Source organism: Prorops nasuta, unplaced genomic scaffold (genome assembly GCF_024137725.1).
Source record: "Prorops nasuta isolate Cenicafe-Biocafe unplaced genomic scaffold, Cenicafe_Pnas_1.2 PNAS00018, whole genome shotgun sequence".
NCBI lineage: Eukaryota > Metazoa > Arthropoda > Insecta > Hymenoptera > Bethylidae > Prorops > Prorops nasuta.
In genome coordinates, this window is record NW_027116815.1 from 321,524 (window position 1) to 344,356 (window position 22,833).

A 22,833-nucleotide genomic window follows, 5' to 3' on the forward strand; every position below is an offset into this window, starting at 1 on the left:
TTATTGCCATTTTAATTTTCTAGGATGAAAAACAGATATTTGCCTAAAACTTTGATTTCAGTATATTTTTATTTTTAGAATATTTTTTCCCTTAGTAAATATATCTGACATTTTAAGTTAAAAATATTATATAGGTACTAGCAGTCAACTTTGATCTCACTACTTTTTTGAAAAAGATTTGTATCTTCGCTTATAAATATACTGAATTTATATTTTTTGGAAAATATTCTATGTATATGAATAATATAAGAATGTTAAATATTTATGTTTTTAATAGGATGTACTTGCCGTTTTTTTTACAGGCGAAGCTTGTTTTTTGGGGTTTTTTAATACGCCCTCGCGAATACATACAATAAAGAAAGTAATATTTTACATACTTAATTTTAAAATCTTATATTATTGTTTTGTATGATTCGTGCATGTCCCACAACATCTTTTTCGCGCATTCTGCCTTTGCTTCCTTTTTTGACGAGTGGAAGGAGCTCTCGTTTTCCGAGAATTTACTCTGCACTTACAGAATGTTTTCAGTTAGATATTAAGCTTTTTCTTCGTTAAAATTTAAACGCCTTTGGTACTAGATCCAAAAACGGCCCTCATACTACCCCCTCTTTTCTATTGTGAAATACTTACTTTATATTTATATGATTTATCATGGTCGGGACCTTTCTCTTCCATTAGCGAGAATTTCCGTCGCTGCAATTTTTTTTTCGAGTACAGATCTAGGAGCTGGGATCAGCGTTGCCAAGTCCGCCATTTTGAATTACACTACGCTGCATAGTAAGTGGCGAGAACAAAATATACTACTCTACGTGGTATAACAAGTGTCTAGACTACAAACTGTAGTTTCAACTGGAAGTATACCTAAGATGCGTTCGAGAATGAATGACTAAATATGATTGGTCAATTTGGAAGGACGCTGACCAATCATGAAAAGTCACTTGCAAATTAAAAGATTTCGATTACCGTACCTGCAAAACTGATGATTTGTGCCGAAAATCGTATGCCAATTAACTGAGTACACATAAAATCATATTATTAATTACTTAGGATGAAGAGTAATGTCTTTTATGGAAGTTTCAATCGAGAAAAATTTATCTTTGTTAAGACTTTGATAAGCTGAAATTCCATTTTAACAGGATCGGTCTTTGGCGTCTTGGCTAGCTTCGTTGGCTGTATTAGCTGCTATTTTCGTCATTAATATGATGATGCATATAACAGAAACTCAATAAAATAATAATATGATGTATAGTTTTTCAAAGTTTAGGAAGTAACATAAGCTCTCATTTAAAAATTATTCAACCGATCTTGAATAAATTTTCAACAGTGCTTCATAATATTAATAATTTTTGTATGAAATCTAGCTATTTGTTTTTATATATTTATAAATAAAATATTGTTTTTATGCAATGAAAATGAGATGAAGAAAAACATTGTAAGAATAAACATTATTTATTTAAAAGCATATAACTTTTTTACAAATTTAAAGAATTTTCAAATATCGAAGATTCAAATAAAAACTATAGATTAAGTTACAAATTTATATATTCTTTTTAAATTTAAGATAATAATTGAAATATCAGTAAATTACGCAATTTTGAGAAACGGGCGTTACATCAGCATAAAGTATTCTGAACCTTCATCGGAAACACCTTCATTTTCATTATCTGTATTTGATGTATTAAAATTGTACATGCTTTGATTGCAATGATCTATCATATCTGCGGATGGTTCAAATAATTTACAAGTACCACTATTCTTAACACATTCCCACGCAGTCAAATTATTTTTTAATGTAGTTGTCTTCATTTTGTTCCTGTTTTTCGTTTTCGTTAAATTAACTTTACTAAAAAGTCGTTCGCACTCAGCGTTTGAATGAGGTAAGCAAAGCAAGTTTAAAACAAATTGAGATAAATTCGTGTACTTTTGTAGGTCCATAATATCATCATAATTTAATAATTTAACCCAAAAAACTTCTATTAACTTTTCATTTGTAGTGTCGAGTGGTAGCTGTGCGAAAGGTAGTAGACGCCATTCATCATCTACTGATTGCCTGGTGAAACAGGAAGAATCTAAATTACGAGGAAACATTTCAAAAATAGAAGTTAATGTTGGTACCGTTACATGAAATTGGGGATCAATAGATTTGTGAGGAATAAAACATTCCAAATCTCTCAAACGTAAATCATTAAAATCAAAACGTTTTTATAACTCTTTGCTTGCTTCTTTCAAAAAATTAAACGTATTCAGACGAAAATTCTGTACATGTTCCGCTTGTTGTATTATCTCGGGTTTCTGCAATTCGGTATTTACCTTTAAACCTAAATAAATTTCATTTATTGGTAGAAAATGAAGCTCGTTATCAGGATCTATGTCCTTCACATTCGTGCTGAGAACATAGCTATTGTCCATATAACAAATTAGAATATCTTTAAATAATGCTGCTGCTTGATTGTAAAGTAATGGAATAATAACTTTTTCAGACTGAAATAGTCAATTAAATTTTGTAAATTTTGGTAATACCCATTTTCAGAACAAATAATAACATTTCACGAATGGATGAGTTATGGATGAGTAAATTATCTCTGCTGCTGGTAAATGCTGTTCTTCCCACAACTGTGTGAAATACATTTGAAGAGGCTCCCATTGCTCTAAAATTCGATCTACAACTGCTTTTAATGAAAGCCATCGCGTTTGAGCACTATATAACATTTTATACACTTCAGCATCCAACAAAACGTGAAATTCCTTAAATTGGTGTTGCCGCTTACTACTAAGTTTAAAAAAATTATAAATATTGCGCCCTAAATCTTCACATTCACGTGGTAATGTTTTACAAGCATAATTCGCACATAAATGTGCAGTATGACATATGCACTTCAAAATAGTAATATTAGGACAATCATTCCTAAATCTAGACGCTACTGAATTATGTGAACCCATCAAACTATTGCATCCGTCTCAACCAAATCCGGTTATATTTTCTAAAGGAATGTTGCAAACAGTGAATGAATTAATAATATTGTTATATAAATTTTCTGCTGTTTCATTGCTATCTTCATCTCTATAAATTTCAATTAAATCCCATAAGGCGCAACGAATACTTTGTATTTCTGCATCGAAAAATCTAACAATAATGCAAATTACTTTAACATTGGAGACGTCTGTACTTTCGTCTGTCATTATACTGAATTTGCGTTTTTGTAAAGTAATACATAATTTATTATTATACGAAGATGCTATTACACCTGTCATCGCGGTTAATTTTGTTCTTCCCAAACGTAACATTTTGCAAATATCTACATCCTGAAAACAATGTTTTAATATAGGTATTAGATGATCTACTATACGATACGTTATGTTATGTTCTGCAAAGAATCCTGTCAAAATTAATTCAATTCTTGTTACTTTTGTTTGAATTTCTAAAGCAGTTTCCACGGTGTCCAAACTATTTGTGCTACTTGTACGCCTCATCAAATCCAAATGTTTCTTACTTCGAGCGTGTTTTCGTAATGTATGATAGTGCGCCGAAATGGAAGATTCGCACATGGAGCATAATGCTTTCTTGTTGGAAGCGTGAGGCTGAAGCCAATCTTTCAAAGCAGGATCCGTTTCCCAAATCTTTCAATACGTTTGACCCCTGCTTTCAGACAGGGCATTTACTGAAAATTCTTGCTCAGCTTCCATTATCAAAATCCTTTAAAGAAATATCAACGAAATTGTTACAAATTTAAAAATTAAAGAATGTTAGTAGAAGCGACGAAAAGTGATTTTATGTAACAAACTTACCCCTATTTTTCTGATATATGCTTCAAATGTATTTCACTGATGTTATTGATAATCCACTAATCGAACACTTATTTAATTCGAACAAAGGACGGTTTTACGATACTTTGCTTTACCGCTACAGCTCGTTTTAATCTGGGGAATAAACCATAAACCGTATTTCTTTGGATTACAAAGAGATTTTTATTATTGATGATTTGTATATTCGAGATACCGTCTGTGTCACTAAGCGTAATTGGATTGAAGATGGTAGTTGAATGATGTAGTTTAATTTAAAGCTTATATTTTGCTTTATTTATCACTTTTACTACTTTTAAAAATGTTTTCACATAATTACACTAAACTTCACCAAAGAAATCAGTAAATGAAGAAATTAATTTAAAATAATTATCGATTTTCGCTGATACGCTTAGAGCAAAAACTTAAAAAACAAGATCAAAGACGAAACAGACAAAAAGACATTGCCTAAGGGCTAACGAGGGCTTTTAATGAATTATCCCTCCTTGAGAAGAAAATGAAGGGGTTCATCGTCCACCCTGTGGACCAATCAGATCTTCAGTTTAGCGAATGTTGTTCCTTTGCTGAGGAAATTTTTGGTACACCGAGTAGGGAAGGCTAAGGATATTTTTTCTGGACGGGAAGTTGTAACGTCCCGGTTCTCGTGGACGGATTTCTATATGTACGCGGCTCGTTCTTGAATAATCCGTTTCGGGCACTATACGTTGGACTAGTTTGCCCGGGACCGGTCGCGATTCGATTCGTTCGCTGTGTGGAATGATGCTGAGATTATTTTACCTGTTCGTCCGGATGCGCCTCTTCTAGATGGATGGAAAGTGGAAAATGCGGAGAAAATAAAGCACACTGATTTTACTTTGAGAATATCGAAATACTATAATTATTGGAAATACGGATATTGATTACAATTAAATGAGAAATGATAACTATGCTACGATATACAAGTAAGACAAAGGAAAAGTAACAAATCGATTAGAACAAAGGTATGATCTTGTTAAAAGAAGTATCTTGAATGAATTAATTGAAAATTAGTCGCTACGTTCTTAACCTAGGGCTGGACTCCCTGACCATCGGAGTGGGGGTGCGCGTTGAGTTAACGCGCATGAGGTTGCCCCCTCTCCACTATCTCGTGAGGAGCGTTATAGCTATAATATGTGCTCCCAAGGGAAAGGGATGTTACAAAGTACTTCTTTTACGTCACAGGAAGATTTTTCCCAAAAACAAAGTTGGCGATAGCAGGATGTTTGCATCGCAGGATGGGTTTTCGTAGATAGTCATAAAAAAAGAGAAACTCCCGGGTGGCTTATTTGCACCGCAGATGGATTTCCCCGTATGTAAAAAAAGATGTCTGAAAAGGGTAAATTGTATAGACAGTTCTTGGTTTATTGCTCTATAAGCGATAATGCAGGTAGAGAAAGTATAGGGATGCTCTCTTTGCACCCAGGATAGGAATGTTTACTCCAATGTATATTCTATTTAAAATCTATGTTTTAATATAGTTATATCAATAAGTTAAGTTCAATGTCTACCTGATATTCAAATATCATTGCTTTATTTTTTATTTCGTCTAGCTCATATATGGTGAAACTGGAGAGTGAGGCAGCATGTAACATTCCACACTTTTCGTTATTCCTGTATATATAGATACTTTATTTAAAGAAGTATGACTATTATTAAGGTGGAAGAGTAATTTACAAATTGTTTGTTAACAATTTTTTATTGTAAAAAGATTCTTTAACCTGTGAAGAATATATTCCGAAAGTTTCAAGTGAAAAAAAATAATTTAAGAATCTTTACAAATCTATCGAAGCTATACTCTCAAAACGCGTATATGAAATGAAATAAGAAAACGAGTTCGCTGTTTTGTCTTATGCCTTGTTTGGCCTAATAAGCTTTATACATAATTTGCTATTTGAATATTATTCAATACATATATGTACATGTACGCAAACAGATTAAACTTTGATAAGGATGAAATTCATCAAAGTGTTAGTAAACAGAACTTTTAAGTCCAAAAACTTTAAACGCGTTTTTCTCAAAACATTTAATTTTTCGCGTCGAGAAATGCAAATAAAAAATTATTTGTCTAATTTACTGGAAATTTTGCAAATACATTTTTTAACTTATTGGCCTCAGCAATAAGCAAAGTATACCTCAAACTTCATTAAAAAAACCATTATAAATAAATTTTTTCTCCTTTTGTTTATAAAAAAAACGACATTTCTGTTCAAAACAACCTTAAATTTTAATTTTTAGACTTTTTTTTGTTAAATTTCACTATATTGTTATGGGTTTACACTGCGATAAGCAAATTCAATCACATTGGTACAACTAAATTTATTCTGTCCTCGTAGAGTTATTTTACAATGTTGAATAGTATAAAATAAATTGATAGGAAACAGGTAGTGACCTCTCCCTTGACCTTTTTATCTAGGTCCTTCTCGAGGTCCTTGAGCTGGGCGCTGAGGGTATTATATGTTCGTTGAGTTTACTTAGTATAGTGTGGAATCGAGGTATCTTGTTGGTGTCCGCTGCATTTATGCTGTTTTTGGGATCAATTGTATTAAGAGAAAATTTATGGCTTGGAATATAATTCCTTCACTTGCTTATTTTATAGGTTTGTACGGTTTCCAACATAAAATCAGTAGCTGTTAACAAACAATTATTATGTAAATAAATCGTTCCGGAGCCCACTAATTCTATGCTGAACTTAGGTTTGTTTTTACAAATTACTTCTAGAATTTCTTTATGCGGAGTTGTAAATATCCATAACGATGGATTATTCATTGGCATCAGCATTGGGTGAATCAGCAACTTTTAACTTTAATATTAATTAACATGCACTTTACGGCGAATCAATAAATATTTTACTCTTCTTGTAATAAAAATTCTTTAAAAAACAACGTTTTACAGGAGTATCACCCCTTAATAATAATTTACAGGAAAAAGAACTCAGTTGACATTTACATAAATTTATAATCTCCACAACGATCATTTTCACATAAATAAAGACATTTAATTTCAATAAAATTCATATAAACAAGAAAAACAACTATTTATTATACAAGAGTAATAAATTTTCATACTTTTTAAAATTCTTAAAAATTATAAAAAGGATAAACTTTTTACAGCATTATTATAAGGGATCATTCATCCTCGGGATAAAATAAAAGAATAAAATTATTTATTTAATAATGACCAACACGATAATTAAAAATTTATTTAATTTTCAATTTACTAGGTATTATATATGCATATAAATGCATTATCAGAACAATTTTCACTTCAATATTCTTTACAATGTTCAATAATAACAAACAATTCTAGATAAACTGTCAAAATACACGAGGAAGATAGAAGTATTACGAAGTATTGTTCGTAAAACTATTACTACATTATAGAAAACTAATATACTAACAGAAATTATAGTGTCGTACTACACATCTTATAGCGTAGTATCCGAAATACTGCACATCCTATAGCGTAGTATCTCAAATGCTACATATCTTATAGCGTAGTATCCCAAAGGCTACACATCTTATAGCGTAGTGTCCGAAAGGACACTACGCTATAGGATATGACACTACATAGTGAAATTACACTACACTTGGCAACGCTGGCTGGGATACAGGTTGTTTCCCTTCATTGATCAAGAATTTTATGAATAAAATTTATTACCATCAATTACTCAAAGTTTATAGAAAAAGTAACATCTACTTTTACCGCTATGTACCTAGCTGATTGATTGGTACATGTGCAGGGTAAAATGTTTTCAAATTTTAACATTCACATTAATTGACATCGCATTCGAGAAAACTATATATAAGTGTTGAAATTCCAAACGTTTATGTGCCTTTCACGCCTATTTTCAGGAAAATAATAAAACTGTGTTGTCACTTATACTAACGCCATATACTTCATAATACTGTAGACAACTTCAAATGGGTTCAAACGAGTTCAGCACTTAAAAGGTTTTCAGTGCTATTGGTTTTGATGTGTAGAATCTATTGATGAAGGAATCGTAGTTTTTAATGAATTGGCCCTTAAAACGTTTGGAATTTTCACTCTTCGTATAATCACCAATTTAATTGCCTTTCATAAATTGTTTAACTTATTATTTATATAAAATAAATTAATATATCTTTTTACAATAATTTAGTAATGTTATGTATCCGATTATTTATCAGTTACGTACAGCCCTAAATTAAGCAATAATGACCGATAATAATAGTGAATGCGAATAATTTAAATTGAAAAATGAACGATGTACTGCCAGACTAATTCTATCAATTATTTAATTACCAGTATATTTTCCTCCACGCCATCCAGTCCCGTCTTCCTCACAACGAAGTCCTCGTCGATCAAATTTTTGTTCGGGTATAATCGCTTCTTTCATTCCTTGCCCCATTTTCCCTAAACCCTGGCCTTCCTTGTATCCCATACGCTCCATCATTTTGCCTACTTTGGTATTCATAGTGCCCTTACCAATTAAAAAAAGCCAGATTTAAATTCATTGTACATATTGTATACATAAGAAATTACGGATATACTTGTTGATATAACCGACCGATATGACTCTTTGAAAAGCTTTTTTACTCTTTCCCACCATTAAAGACAATTCTAACAATTTAAAAAAAATCATAATTATAGTAATACTTAACACCTCATTGTGAAGTAGAAATAACAAAAATATTGGTTTTACGGGAAGATTCTTTGATCGAAATTTATCAGTATACCGCATTAGCTTATACGCTTAATCTTTTAAGTTGTTAAAAAAAAGAGTCATTCCAGAGTTAGGAAAATAAAAAATTGTTAAATATCACTTTGCTTGTGGAAGGTTCAGTTTTTTATTTTTTGGAAAATATTCAATGTATATGAATAATATAAGAATGTTAAATATTTATGTTTTTAATAGGAATGTATTTGCCTTTTTTTCACAGGCAAAGCTTGTATTTTAGGGGGATTAAAAACTTTAAGACAAGATTCTACTCACGGTGAAATGGGAGTAGGTTTATAAATGTTTGTGGTTTTAAAGAAGATAAAGAAATACTTCCATTTCAAATAAAATCAGACACCAACAGATTTTTTGCTTAGCTCAAGTCTCATGTATATAAACAGAAATATAACGGCAAGGCGATATTGGATATTCCAACTTCACAAAGCAACATTATCATTGAGGCAGTTTACAGCTTAGATTGGATTAAAATTTTCGAACCATTTATAACAGTAAGTTGGCTTCAAAGGGAAAGTTCCAATAAAATTTTAAATTATCTTGATAAATAATGTCTAATGAAGCAATTATAGAAATTTGCTAATTAATCACGGAAACAGAACTGTACGATGAAGAACATCTTAACGAAAGCATAAACTGTAAAATTAGTATTATTGAATATCGACATTGAACATACACTTTCATACTCTAATTTGCGCTATTGTTTAAATAGGTGTAAAATTATTACACAAAAGTTATTTACGTTTTAGTAAAGAGAGATGCTATGCAGTAGATCGTCAAGAGACTTCTTTCACTAGATTAGTCCGGGCAAAATGCAAAAGAACTGTAAAGAGAAAATCTTTCTTAAAATATTTGTCACGTTTTTTACCTAATTTAATTCAAGCTAAAGATAGTAAACATAAATCTGATGTTAGTTTCAACACAAAAAAAAATATCGGATATTCATATAAATTGTTCATCGTATTATAAACATAATATAAAGAAATAAGTGAATGTAAGAAGTTAATTATATATATTACTTTAATTGATAATATAGAATCGCCTGTATCTGATATTGGTTATCACTAATAAATATACAGGAAACGAGGATTTACTTACTTTTCGTAACCGAAAGAATGGTCTAAGATCCGATAGGTTGTCTACGAAGCCCGTTGTCGACTAAGGTAAATTCGTTCAGAACGCAGGTCCACACGCCACACTAGTCCGCAAGAGAATGAAGGGCGGGTGCAACAAAAATTGTCGACCTTTATCCAAGTCAGTTAAGCCGATCTGCGGACGGACGGGGGCTCCCCGTTATCCGTCCGCCGACTCACCAACAAATAAAGCGGCGCTATGGTGTTCGTTACTAGTGACCAGGGTCACTCCGGGAAATATATTCTGTCCAACATATAAATAAATGTTTAAAAGGACCTCACTTCCGAAGCGGAGAAGGCTTCCCTCACCAAGCGGCCTACCTCAGCTAATATCGGGCCTAGGGTAATAAACCGAAGGCCATAAATGAAGTCAAATTAATTACACCTGTATTCCAAAAGCTAATACATATTTTAAACTTTTACATTCCTAACTGAAATTTTGGGGCGAGAAAGTGTAATGTCCCCTTAATATATAATCTGTCGTAATCTTACACATTGTAACGTTTTCCTAATATGCATTTAGGTAAGCAATATGAATAGGATAGGCAGAAAAACTAAAACTACAATCGGACGTCGGCAAACACGTAATCGTTTAGAAGCGAGAAGATACCTACAACGTTTACATTATTTTCGAAACGGATGTCAACCACATTCAGGTAGGAGTATTTTCAATGGCGATTCTATTAATAACGATATGTCACCGCCTTCAGAGTGTATTGACACCTCAGAAAATACGCGCATACCATTGCAAGAAACTGTTTCAATACGAAATATTGATATCGATTTACAATCTCCCCCTACCGAAACTCCTTTAACAGACGATAATAATGAAGGGCATGAGACTGATGAAAATATAGGCAATTTTGATAATTTTCAAAGTAATTTAGCAAAATGCTTTCTGGAGAATAACATCAATCATCAACAGGGTAATGCGTTACTTGAAGTTCTAAGGAATCATCAATGTTTTCATTCTCTTCCGAAGGACATGAGGACATTGGTGAGAACCTCAAAAACCAGGATAGAATTAATATCCATGGAACCAGGGGTTTACTTACATATCGGCTTGGAAAAATGTATTATTCGAAAACTACGTACTATAAACGGTCCCATTCCTGGTTCTATTGAGCTCGATATAAGCACGGATGGTGCCAACGCGACTTCCGATAATAGTTTTCATTATTGGCCGATACAAGCTCGTATCTGCAAAATTACTGACCAACGGCCGTTCGTAGTAGGCATTTATAGGGGTCGAGAGAAGCCAGCTAGTTTTATCAATTTTTTCCGCTACTTGACCGAAGATATAAAGAAGATTTACTCAGAAGGAGGAATAATCTTCAAGGATAAAATAATTGAAATGAAATTAAGATGTTTTATAGCCGATGCTCCTGCAAGAGCTTACGTCCTGAATCACCGTGGACACGTGTCTTTGAAACCTTGCTCCAAATGTTATATCGTAGGCGCTCGTTATGAAAATCGAATAACCATATATGAAGGAACGGGCAATGCAATAAGAACCGATGAGGAGTATGCGTCTTGGAAAGACGAGGAACATCAAAAAGCGGAAAAAAGTATTCTAGTAGATGTGGAATTTCCTTTGGTAACAGGAGTACCATTCGAATATATGCATTTAGTGTGCCTGGGCGTAATGAAAAAAATGATGGAAGCCTGGATAGATGGCAAATATTTAATAAATGTAAAATTGGATACACGGAAAATAAATATGATATCGCAGCGTTTAATAAACCTGGAGAAAACTTGTTAAGGAGACTGCCTTCCTTAATCTTCTTTCGCGCTAATGGTATTTTAATATTACGTAATTACACACACGGGTGAACTAGTTCAATTTAATTGATAGTACCAGTAATTGCCGCTAGGTGGCTACCGCAATCCCCCCTTTTCTCGTTAGTTAAATTGTAGATTGCTATTGTGATAAGTTGCTGATATCGTGCAAGGAATTAACTTTCCACCGAGCATGGAATTATAACTTTGCATGGCTTTAAATAAACCTATGCATCGGATTACAAAATATCCTTTAAATTAAAAGGATATAATTTTAATAGTCTCCCCTATTGGGGAGAATAACAATTTTACATCAATTTCAGAAATATTAACATTTTTGCTAGGACAACTTATTAAGTCCTAGCTGTTACTAAACCTATGTATCTTATAAAAGAGATTGCAGTTTCAAGATTTTCTTAGTTCAACGTGCTACTTCACTATGTCGATAAATAAATTCGGATCTGGTTTCAATACCGGTAAAGTGAGAAATTATTCACACAAAATTGACAATGATACGTTAAAGTTTGATAAAAAAAAATGAATGCATTTAATGCCAAGAAGAAAATAATTTCAAACTTAGAATGTGATGTTACTGATGAGACAAGTGCTGTGAATATGGCTGCTCTGTTACGTACTTCGATGACTGTACGTGATAGCTTAATGAGGGAATTGTTTGAATACAGTGAAAAGCTAACTCACTATTACCTAAAAGGTAACCGCCTTGAGGAAAAAGTTATAACTCTGCTGAAAAAAACTGATGAAATTGATGAAAAAATTAATGATATTAGGGAAAGAATGAATCAATTGAATGATAAAGTCGATTATGTTGAAAATAAATTGGATCGAAAAGTTGAGGCATCACGGAAAGATATGTATGGTAGATTGAAAATTGTTGCAAATTATATCTCTAATGAGTATCAAAAAGAGGAAATCACGACTGCCAATGAGAAGAAAAGAGAAAATGATTGGAATTATGCTCTAAAGAAACTTATATTACCGCCAGTGATTGATGAGCTAGTGTAAACATAATACGTAGTGGAATAGTCATGGGAAGTGAGGAGAAGAAACAATTGGTAGAAGAGTTACATGACAGACGGAATTTATTTATATATATATAAAATGAAATGTTTTTACAATTAAACTTATAATTAAACAAATATACATAAAATTTATATAAATGATAAAAACTTATAATTGATCTGATATACAAATATATAAAAAATGAAGGAAATATACATGAATTTATACAAATATATAAAATTAAATATTTTACAATTAAACTAATAATTAAACTTATATCAATATATATATATATATTTTATTCAATCATCTGAAACAGAGAAATCCAGTTACTATTTTACAAATTGTAAGTTTAACATTTGATACTCACATCTATTTGTTGATGTACCCATCGTGCGAAAACGTTTACCTCTTGATATACACAATGTATAGGCTTTCTCGTATGATTGGTGAACATTTTTACGTGTAGTTTACACGGGGTGTTGCAAGGTTTTATAGTGGCTATCAAATTATCAAATTTAGGACAACCAAACCTTTCCAAATTTGTATTTGGGATATCCAAGTAATTCAGAACATCCCGTTCTACATGCCCCCCTTTATAAGCTACTAGTGGGTATTCACAATCCAATTTAATGCTATTCACAAATTTGTAAATATCTTCTTGATTATAATGTTCATATCCTGTGTTGCAATATTTTATCCCGTGAATATTTTTGAAGACGAAATTTACGCTTTTTTGGTCCTTAATCGATAAACTTTTATACGGCTCATGAACACGAAATGCACCGTAATTCGTATTTCCCGTAGTTAAGTTTTTGATTGCCACTCTTTATGCACAAACTTTCTGTTTATCATAAACCCGTCAAAATCGATTATATGTGTAATATGAAACAGTGAAGAAATTTTTAAAATGGAATGTTATTTGTCGTACGAATCAAACGTTCAAGCAATACTGATGCCTGTCCTACGATTTCTTCGACCTTTTAAGCACTGTTAGGGAGGTGTTGTTACGTCCTGAAGAAGGCTGCCTGGTTGGATCTTCTTTATCCCTCTGGGTGCGTTCTCATGGGCGTAGACTCACGATTTTGCCCTCTTTAGGTAAAGAGGTTTGTTGATATTTAGTAGGTTCGGGTTACCGTCTTTCTCACTATGCGTGATAGGAATCGAGATGGTAGCTGATTGATGAGATTTGTTGATAGTTTTTATGTTGATTTATTGATTGCTCGTACAATGATTTATACACTGATTGAATGTTACTAGCTGATAGTAAGTTCAGTAATTGACTTTCGTTGAACTCCGCGATTCGAATGCGCAAGACTTATTCTCTGAAGATTGAATTCCGTCGTCACGAAATTACAAGCAGAGCTAAGAATACGAGATTCTAACACAGGAGCAACAATTAACGTGTGTACGAACGAAAATGACGTAAAAGAAGAGAGCGTCTAAGGGTTGTCCGGAGTTTTTAAAGGAGCGTCCCTTATCTGAGAGGAAAAGAAGGGGTCCAGCGTCGCTTTTCTGGACCAATCGAATCTTGATTTTTGGAAAGCGTCGTTTCGTTGTCATGGAGATTTTGGAACTAGGAGTAGGGAAGGCTAGGAGATGTTTTCTAGATTGAGAGTAACCTGATTACGTCACTGGGAGATTTTTGTAGGATGTTACGTAGCTGAGAAAAGAGAAACTCGTGGAAAACTCATCTGCGCTGCAGATGTGTTTTTCCGGTACTTGAAAAGGTCGAGAGGGAAAAAAGGTTGCAGTTTTATTGCTTTGTTTTTGACGATTTAGGTAGAAAAGGGACGTTAAGACGCTTTCCGTGCGACGAAAGTTTCTTCTTTATGTGTGGAATAATATTCTAAATAAAATCTAAATTCTAATGAATTCAATGTCTACCAGCCATTATTATTAATTATTGAGGTTAACATATGAGCTCATAGGTGGTGCTGTTGCGGCTTTGATCGGCACGTAACACCTCCCCCGTTAAGATTCGAGCGTCCCGCTCGAATTGAGGTAGGGTATGGTGGACATTGAGTACAATTTTTATATCTATTTCTTTAATAGCTAATTATAAAGATTAACAATTTTGATTACATGTTTTTCTTAAGTTCTATTTAATTATTTTATGTAGAAAATGATATTTGATAAGTTTGTACTATATGCGATTCGTTTGCGATAGGGGAACGTTTTTTTTTTTTTTTTTTTTTAGTTTTTACCTGAGTGTTCTGTGGTGGGGTGAGTTAGTATAAAAAGGGTTGAGCATTTAGTCTGACATTTCAGTTATTCCAAACTCTTCAAGCGTTTAATTTGTATACCCAGAACGAAGTGTAAGGCATAGAGATGGCTCTTTCAATTGATATTATGAAGCTAGTCCAGGCGGCTGAAGAGATGAAGAGAAAAGGCTTAGAGGGCCCCTACTTCAAGGATGGTGAGTTAGGAAAAGATTTTTCTTTGTGTGTATTTATCGTTTTTGTGTTTTATGTTTATATTAAAAAAAAAATTTCAGTTGTGTGTGTAGGCTTTAAAGATTACATTAGGAGTCAGAGGGCTAAAAGGAGGGAGGAGATCAAGGAATGGGAGGAACAATGTGAAAGGGGTTATCGCTGTTTCCAATTGGATTTCGACTTCTTTGGCATCCGATGGATGCAATCCCAACATATGGTGCGGCTAAATCCTCAATTTGTGAATATGCGGGATGAAGAAATTTGGTTGAAGAAAAGGGATGTTATTGGACATTATAGAATGTTGTGTCGTTTTTTGTAAAATTTTTTTTTGTGTGCTTTTCTGAATTTTATATCTATAATTCTTTGTAATTCTAATGTAAGTGTATTATGACGAATATGTAATGTTTGATTTAAAAATTTGTCTATTTCATTAAAGGATATAATCTAACTTGACTTTGTTCGTTACTGTTTTCTTCTCTAAGGCGATCCTCTTGTATAATAGTTCCGTTATTTCTCCCTTCATTGTTGATGAATAGGACGGGAGCGGTTGGTATCGCTTGTACTTCATTATTTGAGATATTAGCTTCGACATCCGTGCTGTTTTGCGTGTATGTTATTGCTCTGAATCCTCGTCTGAGATGAAGTAATAAATTCGTGATAGAGTCCCAGACAGCGCCGACTAAATAAATGCTCCATCCATAGACAGCGTGAAGCGCATATCCATGAATAAATGTATCGATGACGAATTTTGCGATTTTTGCTAGCACCCAGATTCCCATTAGTACTGAACTAACGTTTCCGAATCTTTCGAATATATTGAATATTTTGCTCCAAACTTCTTTTATTGATGTAGTTAGAGCGGTTTTGTCCAGCAGGGTATTTAATTGCAGTCCGTGATTTTCCGTGTGATGGCCCGTTGCTTCTCTTGCGATAGTATTAAGGACAGTAGGTTTTTCGAGTGGGAACATCATGACCTCTTTTAATTGGCTAATATCTTTATCGGTGTAAATACCTCCTGCTGCTAGATTTATGGGTGCTTCGTAGGTCCAGTTGATATTGAGATTTGCGGCTATTACTTCCGGGGGAATAGCTCTGTGTACCTCAGGTGATAATTTTATCCATTGTTCGTTGATGTAGTACATTGGTGCAACTATTTTATTGCATTCAATTTTATTTCCTGTGTGAATCAGGATTCTAGTTACAGGTGTCATGAATAAACTGTGATTACCACGAAAGACTGGTAACTCTTGATAGCACTCTGTAGTTTCTCTCACAGTCACTTCGACTGGGAGGCACTTTGCTATGTGGACTGATTCTCCTGCTCTATATGACATATATCCTTTTACTTTCATGAAAGAATAAGCAAAATCGGCAGGACGCAGGGATTGTGTACTGAGTTCTGATTTTAATAGTCTGTTGCTCAACTCGCAGTGTTTGACGGCTACTTCATTATATAGTTTTATAATTTGATGTCTCATGTGTCTTTCTAGGAAGATTAGTTTTGAGTTTAGGTATACGAAAATGTCTAGGTTTCTGGGGTCATATTGAAGGTTATGGAAGAATCTGTGTGGTCCGGATCCATCTACAACGAATAATTTTGGGTGTTCTGTTCTAGTGATCTGGTATCCACATATTTCCTCTAGGCCACGGCTCGCTAAAGCGAAGCTTATGGCTTCTGTTGCTGCGGAAAAGACTGTTTCTTTCTTTTCTCTATCAGTTGTTTTGTTTGCGGGTCCTTCGTATAGAATTGAAAAGGTTTTAATATTACAGGTAGTCGTTTTGATTTCCCAGTATGTATTTCCTCCTTCCGAATCTAGACATGCTCCGGAGGAAAAATCGCATCTAACTCCTGAGCGTAGGATTACCTCGTCTCTGTCCAATTTTACTCATGTTTGATAATCCATTAGTGTTATTTTGATATGTCCGAAAGCTACTACGTTATTCCATGAGCCATAATAATCTGAATAGTGTTCTCCTGCGCAAGTTCCATCGTTAGTGAGGGAACCTGCTAGGGTGATCGGTCGAATTGTTGTTTGATTTATTGCTAGTTGGTCAAATGAGGATCTTCTTGTTGAGAATGACCTGGTGTGATGCATTCTTAAGCATTCATCTCTTCCTATTTCTTCTATGTATTCGATCATACTCCGCCTACTGCTGAGACGTGAGAGTACATACCGCAGTGCATGACCGTTCTTAAGATTTCTATTTTGCATTGTTTGACATGTATAGAGTCGAAATCTCTAATTTGAAGTAGTTGGATTGCAGTGTCGACAATTTCGGCATCTTCGATGGGTTTCTCGCATTCCTTTATATGGATCGTGTCTAGAGTAGTTATATTAATTGACGGCATTCCGCAGTCGTATGCGATAAATCCGTATACGGTCGGGTGGTTTGTAAGAAATAAAAATATCCATATCATAGTTGATGGGTTCATGATCTGGAACAATTAGAGTAAAAAGGAATTTTTTATTTTAGTTTTCAGGAAAAAATGCTAATTTTGCTCTATCACAATGAATTAATTTTCTTCTATTTTTATCTAATTCTATTTCTATATTGTTGGTTTCTGGGAATACTTTTGTGATAGGGTATGGTCCTTTGTAATTATCATCTAACTTTCCAGTTTTATGATCTTTAATTAAATATATGTGTTGTCCGATTTTAAATTGTACTGGGTGTATTTTTTTGTCATAATAAACCTTGGATTTTTCTTTAGCTTTTTCTAGATGTAATCTTGCTGAATTCTGAATATCGCTAATAGTTTTTACTTTGTTTTTAATGAAATCATCATATGTTATATTGCTATCTAGTGGATCTAATTGTGAAGGTATTCTAGCGGTATGTCCAAAGACAAGTTCGTGCGGGGTGAACCTAGTACCTTCGTGTACACTTGTGTTATATGAAAATGTAGCCATATTTAATAATTCGTCCCAGTTCTGTTTGTCAACGTAATGTTTAAGATAATCAATTAATACTTGATGACTTCTTTCTAAAGAACCATTTGATTGCGGGTGAAAAGCTGTCGTTTTTAACTGTTTGATTTTTAATAGTTTCGAGAGTTGAGTCATAATATTGCCGATAAAAGCTGCACCTTGGTCGGTTAAAATCGCTTTGGGGCATCCAAATTTGGTTATTATGTTGTTAACAAAAGCTGTCGCTATTTCTTCTGCTGTAGCCTTTACTAAGGGTATAGCGAAGCTGTATTTAGTTAATAGGTCTTGCATCGTCAAAATGTATTTGAATCCATTTTTCGAAACTTCTAAAGGTCCAACTATGTCTAAAGATAGTTTTTCAAATGCTTGTGTGGGTGTATCGGTGATAACCATAGGTTGTTTTGTTTTGATCCTTAGTAATTTCTTTCTTTGGCAACTAGTACAAGTTTTAATGAAATCTTCGATATCCTTTTTTATATTATCCCAATAATATCTTTTACGAATTCTATTGTATGTTTTACTTATTTCTTTATGTCCTCCAACTGGTGAAGAATGATTTTCTTCGATGATGGATTTTCTCAAGTCCATAGGTGGTATAGTTATCTTTTCCTTACAGATTGTTATTGAAATTTGTGTGTTGGAAAATGTTTCGTTAATAATTGTTTCTATTCTGTTCCATGCTTGGTCGTTAAAGATATCTATATTTTTGGTTGTTCTAGCGGAAAATAAATTCAATTTTAGCATGATATTTTTTAAATTTTCGAATGCTTTGTAAAAGTTGTTTTCAATGAGATTTGCAGTATCTTCTTCCATTACAGATAGTATAAAAACTTTATATTTGTTTATTTTAGCTATTTTAACTTCACCGATCGGGAAATTGGTAAATAAATCTTGAGGGAATTCTATGTTTTGGCTTGTGTTGAGTAAAGTGCCGTTCGTTTTTGCTAAACCAATGATATTATCCTTTTTCATTAGTAGGTTATCTTGAGTATATACTACATGATTTGTTATTTGATTTGAATTATTGTCTAGTATTGCCTTATCGGAATTTATATTTGTTTGACTAAAGGTAGTTATTTCGTTTGTAGAATTTTTTGAATTGATTGTATCTCGAGTATTACTGAGGCTTGAAAAATTTAAAGGTAAAAGAGTGTCCTTTTGTACTATAAGAGAAGGTTCTTTACTAGTGGTTTTATTGGTTCTAGGTATGGTACCTGTATGTATATTGTTTTGTGTTTGGCTAATATTCGCATTGGGAACGCTATCGGTTTTTACTGAGTCTAACGGTTCCTTGGCAGGTAAATTTTCGTCTGATATCTCGCTGTCTGAGATACCTTTTTCGTTCACTGGTAAGATTTCCTTCTGTATGTTTGGGATTTTCTTTGCGGGTTGATTTGTATGGTTTGTAGGATTTGTGCAACATGTACATTTAGATAATGGTTTTCTTTGGCGTGTGGATTTTCTAATCGGTCTTTCCGTGTTTTCTATCTTGTTTTCTTTCTTCTGTGTCGAACTGCTTGTCGGAATAGGTATTACTATTAAGGGTATTTTATCTGTGGTGCTTACGATATTAGTATCTATTTTTGGATTATCTGTAGTATTTGAGTTTATCGAATTTTTATTTTCTTCTAAAAATATTATTTCAGGTTCTTGTTGAGGAATTGTTGATTCGTTTATCGATAAAGGAGGTGGTGAATCTAAAAATGGTGTGCTAGCTAGAACTTTCGGTCTTTGTCTTTGAGGTAGTGAGGGTGTGATTCCAGCTATGGATGTTGTTCTTTTTCTGGAATGTTTAGTTTCTGTGTCGGTTTTTTGTTCATCTTTCGTTGATTCTGAGTCTGAGCTACTTTCTTGGTTATTTAATAAGGATTTTCTATTATTGGGTGAGTGTTGTTCGGATGTGGAGGAAGAGAGATTTCCTCCAGATGAAGACGAGCTAATTATCTTACTTAACGATTGCACTCGTGCTTGCATTTCTTCGAGGTCTTTTATTAAGTTATTTATTTCTATTTCTGGCGCAGTGAGTGTGTTTGTTTTATCTGTAGATTTGTACGGTATATATTTGTTCGAAAAACGTTTCTTCGTAAATTTGCGTGTTTTAAGAGGACTTTTGGTTAGTTTATTATTATGATTGTCTGACGAGTCCGTCTGCATTTCGGATACATCGCCATCGCAGTTGTTTGGTTTTATTTCTATTTCCATATTCTCAGGAGTATTTTGGCTTGATTTGGAATTTTCCGTGTAGTTTTCCCGTGTGTCTACATTTTTACTGGTTTGTTTTATTGTTTCAAGAACTTCCCTGATACTATTTTCCATTTCTATGTCTTCTATTTCTAGGTTTTCTTTGGAGTTTTCTTCTATAATTGAAAGTTGTCTAGACTTATTGTTACTGTTGTTTTCTTCGTCATCCTTAGAGATTACTTCATTTTGTTGGCCAACATTGGTTTCTTCTCTATTTGGAATTACGAAGTTTGAAAGATTTTCTCCAGCATAGGGGGTATATTTTTGTTTATAAGTACTTTGCTTCCTTTTGTTAACCTTTTGATTCAATGTAAGTTTATTTATCGGTTTCGCGTGTCTATTAGTATTCTCAGCTGACGAAGTAGGTTGATCAGGCCTAGTATCGCTATTTGATTGAATTTTACTTCTAGATCGCGTCATGATCATATCTCTTACATCGGTTGTTGGTTTTTCTTTGATCACCTTTTTGGGTGCCTCATCGGAATCTGAGGAAGATCGCAAACGAGCGAGTGTTAGTGTCATTACCCAATTAGTATCGGGTCTCCATTTGAATTTAATTGGGAAGATTACTGCGGAGTTTCCTTGAATTGGGTTTCTGGATAAAGCGTCCGCATTCGCGTTGACTCTACCTGCTTTATATTGTATCTTAAATTCAAATTCCCTAAGTCTTTCTCTCCATCGCATTACCCGTGAGGTTTGGATCATTCATTGAATTTATCCATACCAAAGGTCTGTGATCAGTAATGAGTAAAAACTCCCTACCATAGAGATACGGTCAAAAGGTTTTTAAAGCGAATACAGTAGCAAGCATTTCCTTTTCGGTAGTCGAATAGTTCTTTTCGTGTTTATTTAATACTCTTGAGGCATAGGCGATTGGTTTATCTTCGCCTATTTTTCCTTGTGATAATATTGCGCCTAAAGCAAAACCCGAAGCATCTGTCGTGACTATAAATTGTTTATTGAAGTCTGGATATTGTAGTATTGGTGCTTCACGAAGCTTCTTTTTAAGGATTTCAAAAGCATCTTGATGTTTAGCGGTCCATTCGAATTTACTATTTTTTCCTGTTAAATCAGATAATGGTTTTGCTATTGCTGCGAAGTCTAAGATAAATCTTCTGTAATATCCCGCAAGTCCTAGGAATTCTCTCACATTCTTCGGTTTTTTAGGTACAGGAAATTTCATTACGGCTTCTATTTTTGAGGGATTTGGTTTCACACCTTCGGCGGTTATTAAATGTCCGAGATACTTTACTTCTGTTCTAAGGAATTCGGATTTGTCAATTTGTAAAGTTAAATTTGCAGTTTTAAGACGTTCAGCTAATTTTCCAAACTTAATAGCATGTTCTTCGAGTGACCTGGCGTAAATGACTATATCGTCCATATAAACAAACAATTCGTTTCCTTGAAGGCCTCTGAGAACTAAATCCATAAGTCTTTGAAAGGTCGCCGGTGCGTTTTTTAAACCAAATGGCATTCTGTTGAATTCATAGTGTCCGTTAGGTGTCGTAAACGCAGTCTTTTCTTTGTCGTCGGGGTGCATTCTAATTTGATGAAATCCCGAGGCTAAATCGAATATTGAAAAATATTTCGCTCCTCCGAGCTGATCTAGAATGTCGTGAATTAAAGGTATCGGATATGCATCGCCTATTGTTTTGTCATTAAGTTTTCTGTAATCGATTACTAATCTCCAGCGTTTGTTTTTCCTTGCGAATCTGGTTTTTTGGGTACTATCCATAAAGGTGAATTGTAAGGTGAAACAGATGGTTCAATAATATCCATTTTAATTAGGTCTGCTACTTGCTTTTGTACTTCCGCGCTTTGTGTAGGAGGGTATCTATATTGTCTAGTGTTTACGGGTATTTTGTCTTTAGTGAGGATTTTATGCGTGCTAACGTTAGTTGCTTGTAAAGGTTCGTTGGGTAAATGGAATATGTGATTGTAATCGCTAACTAAATTAATTACATGTACTTTTTCCTCATCGTTCAAATGATCTAATCGTAAGAGTTTTAAAATTTTCTCAGTTCTATTCATTGTAGAATCTTCTTGAGACAAGTTATCCTCTCCTTGATTATTTTCATCTTCGCTTGAGTCAAAAGGATATAATGGTATTATAGGTACGTCTATCTCAATATCATTTTCTAGTGTATTAACAGCTTATAGTAAAGCTTTCCCGCTTTCGTTTTTTACTAAGGCTTTACCTAAATATATTCCTTCTTTTATATCTATTTGAGGAACGTATCCTTCATTTAAGTTCGAGTTTTCTGTTCTAACGTACATAAGAGTCTTATGTCTTCCCTTTAGTAAAATCTTTTCTCTACCATTAAAAGGAAATTTTTTATTACCCAGGATTAAGTATTTACCCTTGATATCTATGTGTCCATTTTGTTCGTAAAACATATTATCCCCAATGATTCCATCGAATTCCAACGGAAAATCATTATTTACTACGTGGAATTTGATAAAATGATTGTCCAGTTTAATTTCGATTAAACCTAAAGTTTTAGGCTTATCTGTTTTTGATACGCCGTGTAACTCATAAATGATTGTGGAGTCTATTGATTCTGGGTGTTCTAATTGATTTAGTTTAATTAAGCTTAACTCTGATCCTGTGTCTATCAGGAAATTTGCGTTTGAATTTATAAAATTTTTTGAATAAAGCGTTACTGAAGGTGGTTTAAAATTTTGAGAAGTTAAGTTTAATTCACAGTAAGCAGAGAAAAAATTTTCGGGATCTTTAGGTAAGTAAAATCTTACTCTCCCTTTTC

At 33.5% G+C, this 22,833-nt stretch overlaps 1 protein-coding gene across 1 annotated transcript; it reads right to left on the reverse strand.

The window, feature by feature from the left end:
• Positions 1-1,608: 1,608 nt before the first annotated feature.
• On the reverse strand, positions 1,609-2,940 carry LOC136780116 (SCAN domain-containing protein 3-like). The gene is made up of 3 exons (XM_066738232.1): positions 2,551-2,940; positions 2,250-2,481; positions 1,609-2,168 (listed from the first exon to the last, which is right to left on the reverse strand). Exons 1-3 carry the CDS (start codon positions 2,938-2,940, stop codon positions 1,609-1,611), a joined length of 1,182 nt encoding a protein of 393 aa, XP_066594329.1.
• Positions 2,941-22,833: the final 19,893 nt, after the last annotated feature.

What these genes read in the sequence shown, in the direction of transcription:
- LOC136780116 (XM_066738232.1), bottom strand. Translation starts at nt 2,940, where the DNA reads ATGGGTTCACATAATTCAGTAGCGTCTAGATTTAGGAATGATTGTCCT. An exon ending in CATCCATAACTCATCCATTC is followed by an intron (nt 2,482 to 2,550) that starts GTGAAATGTTAT and finishes TGACTATTTCAG; the next exon opens with TCTGAAAAAGTTATTATTCC. An exon ending in GGAACATGTACAGAATTTTC is followed by an intron (nt 2,169 to 2,249) that starts GTCTGAATACGT and finishes TACGTTTGAGAG; the next exon opens with ATTTGGAATGTTTTATTCCT.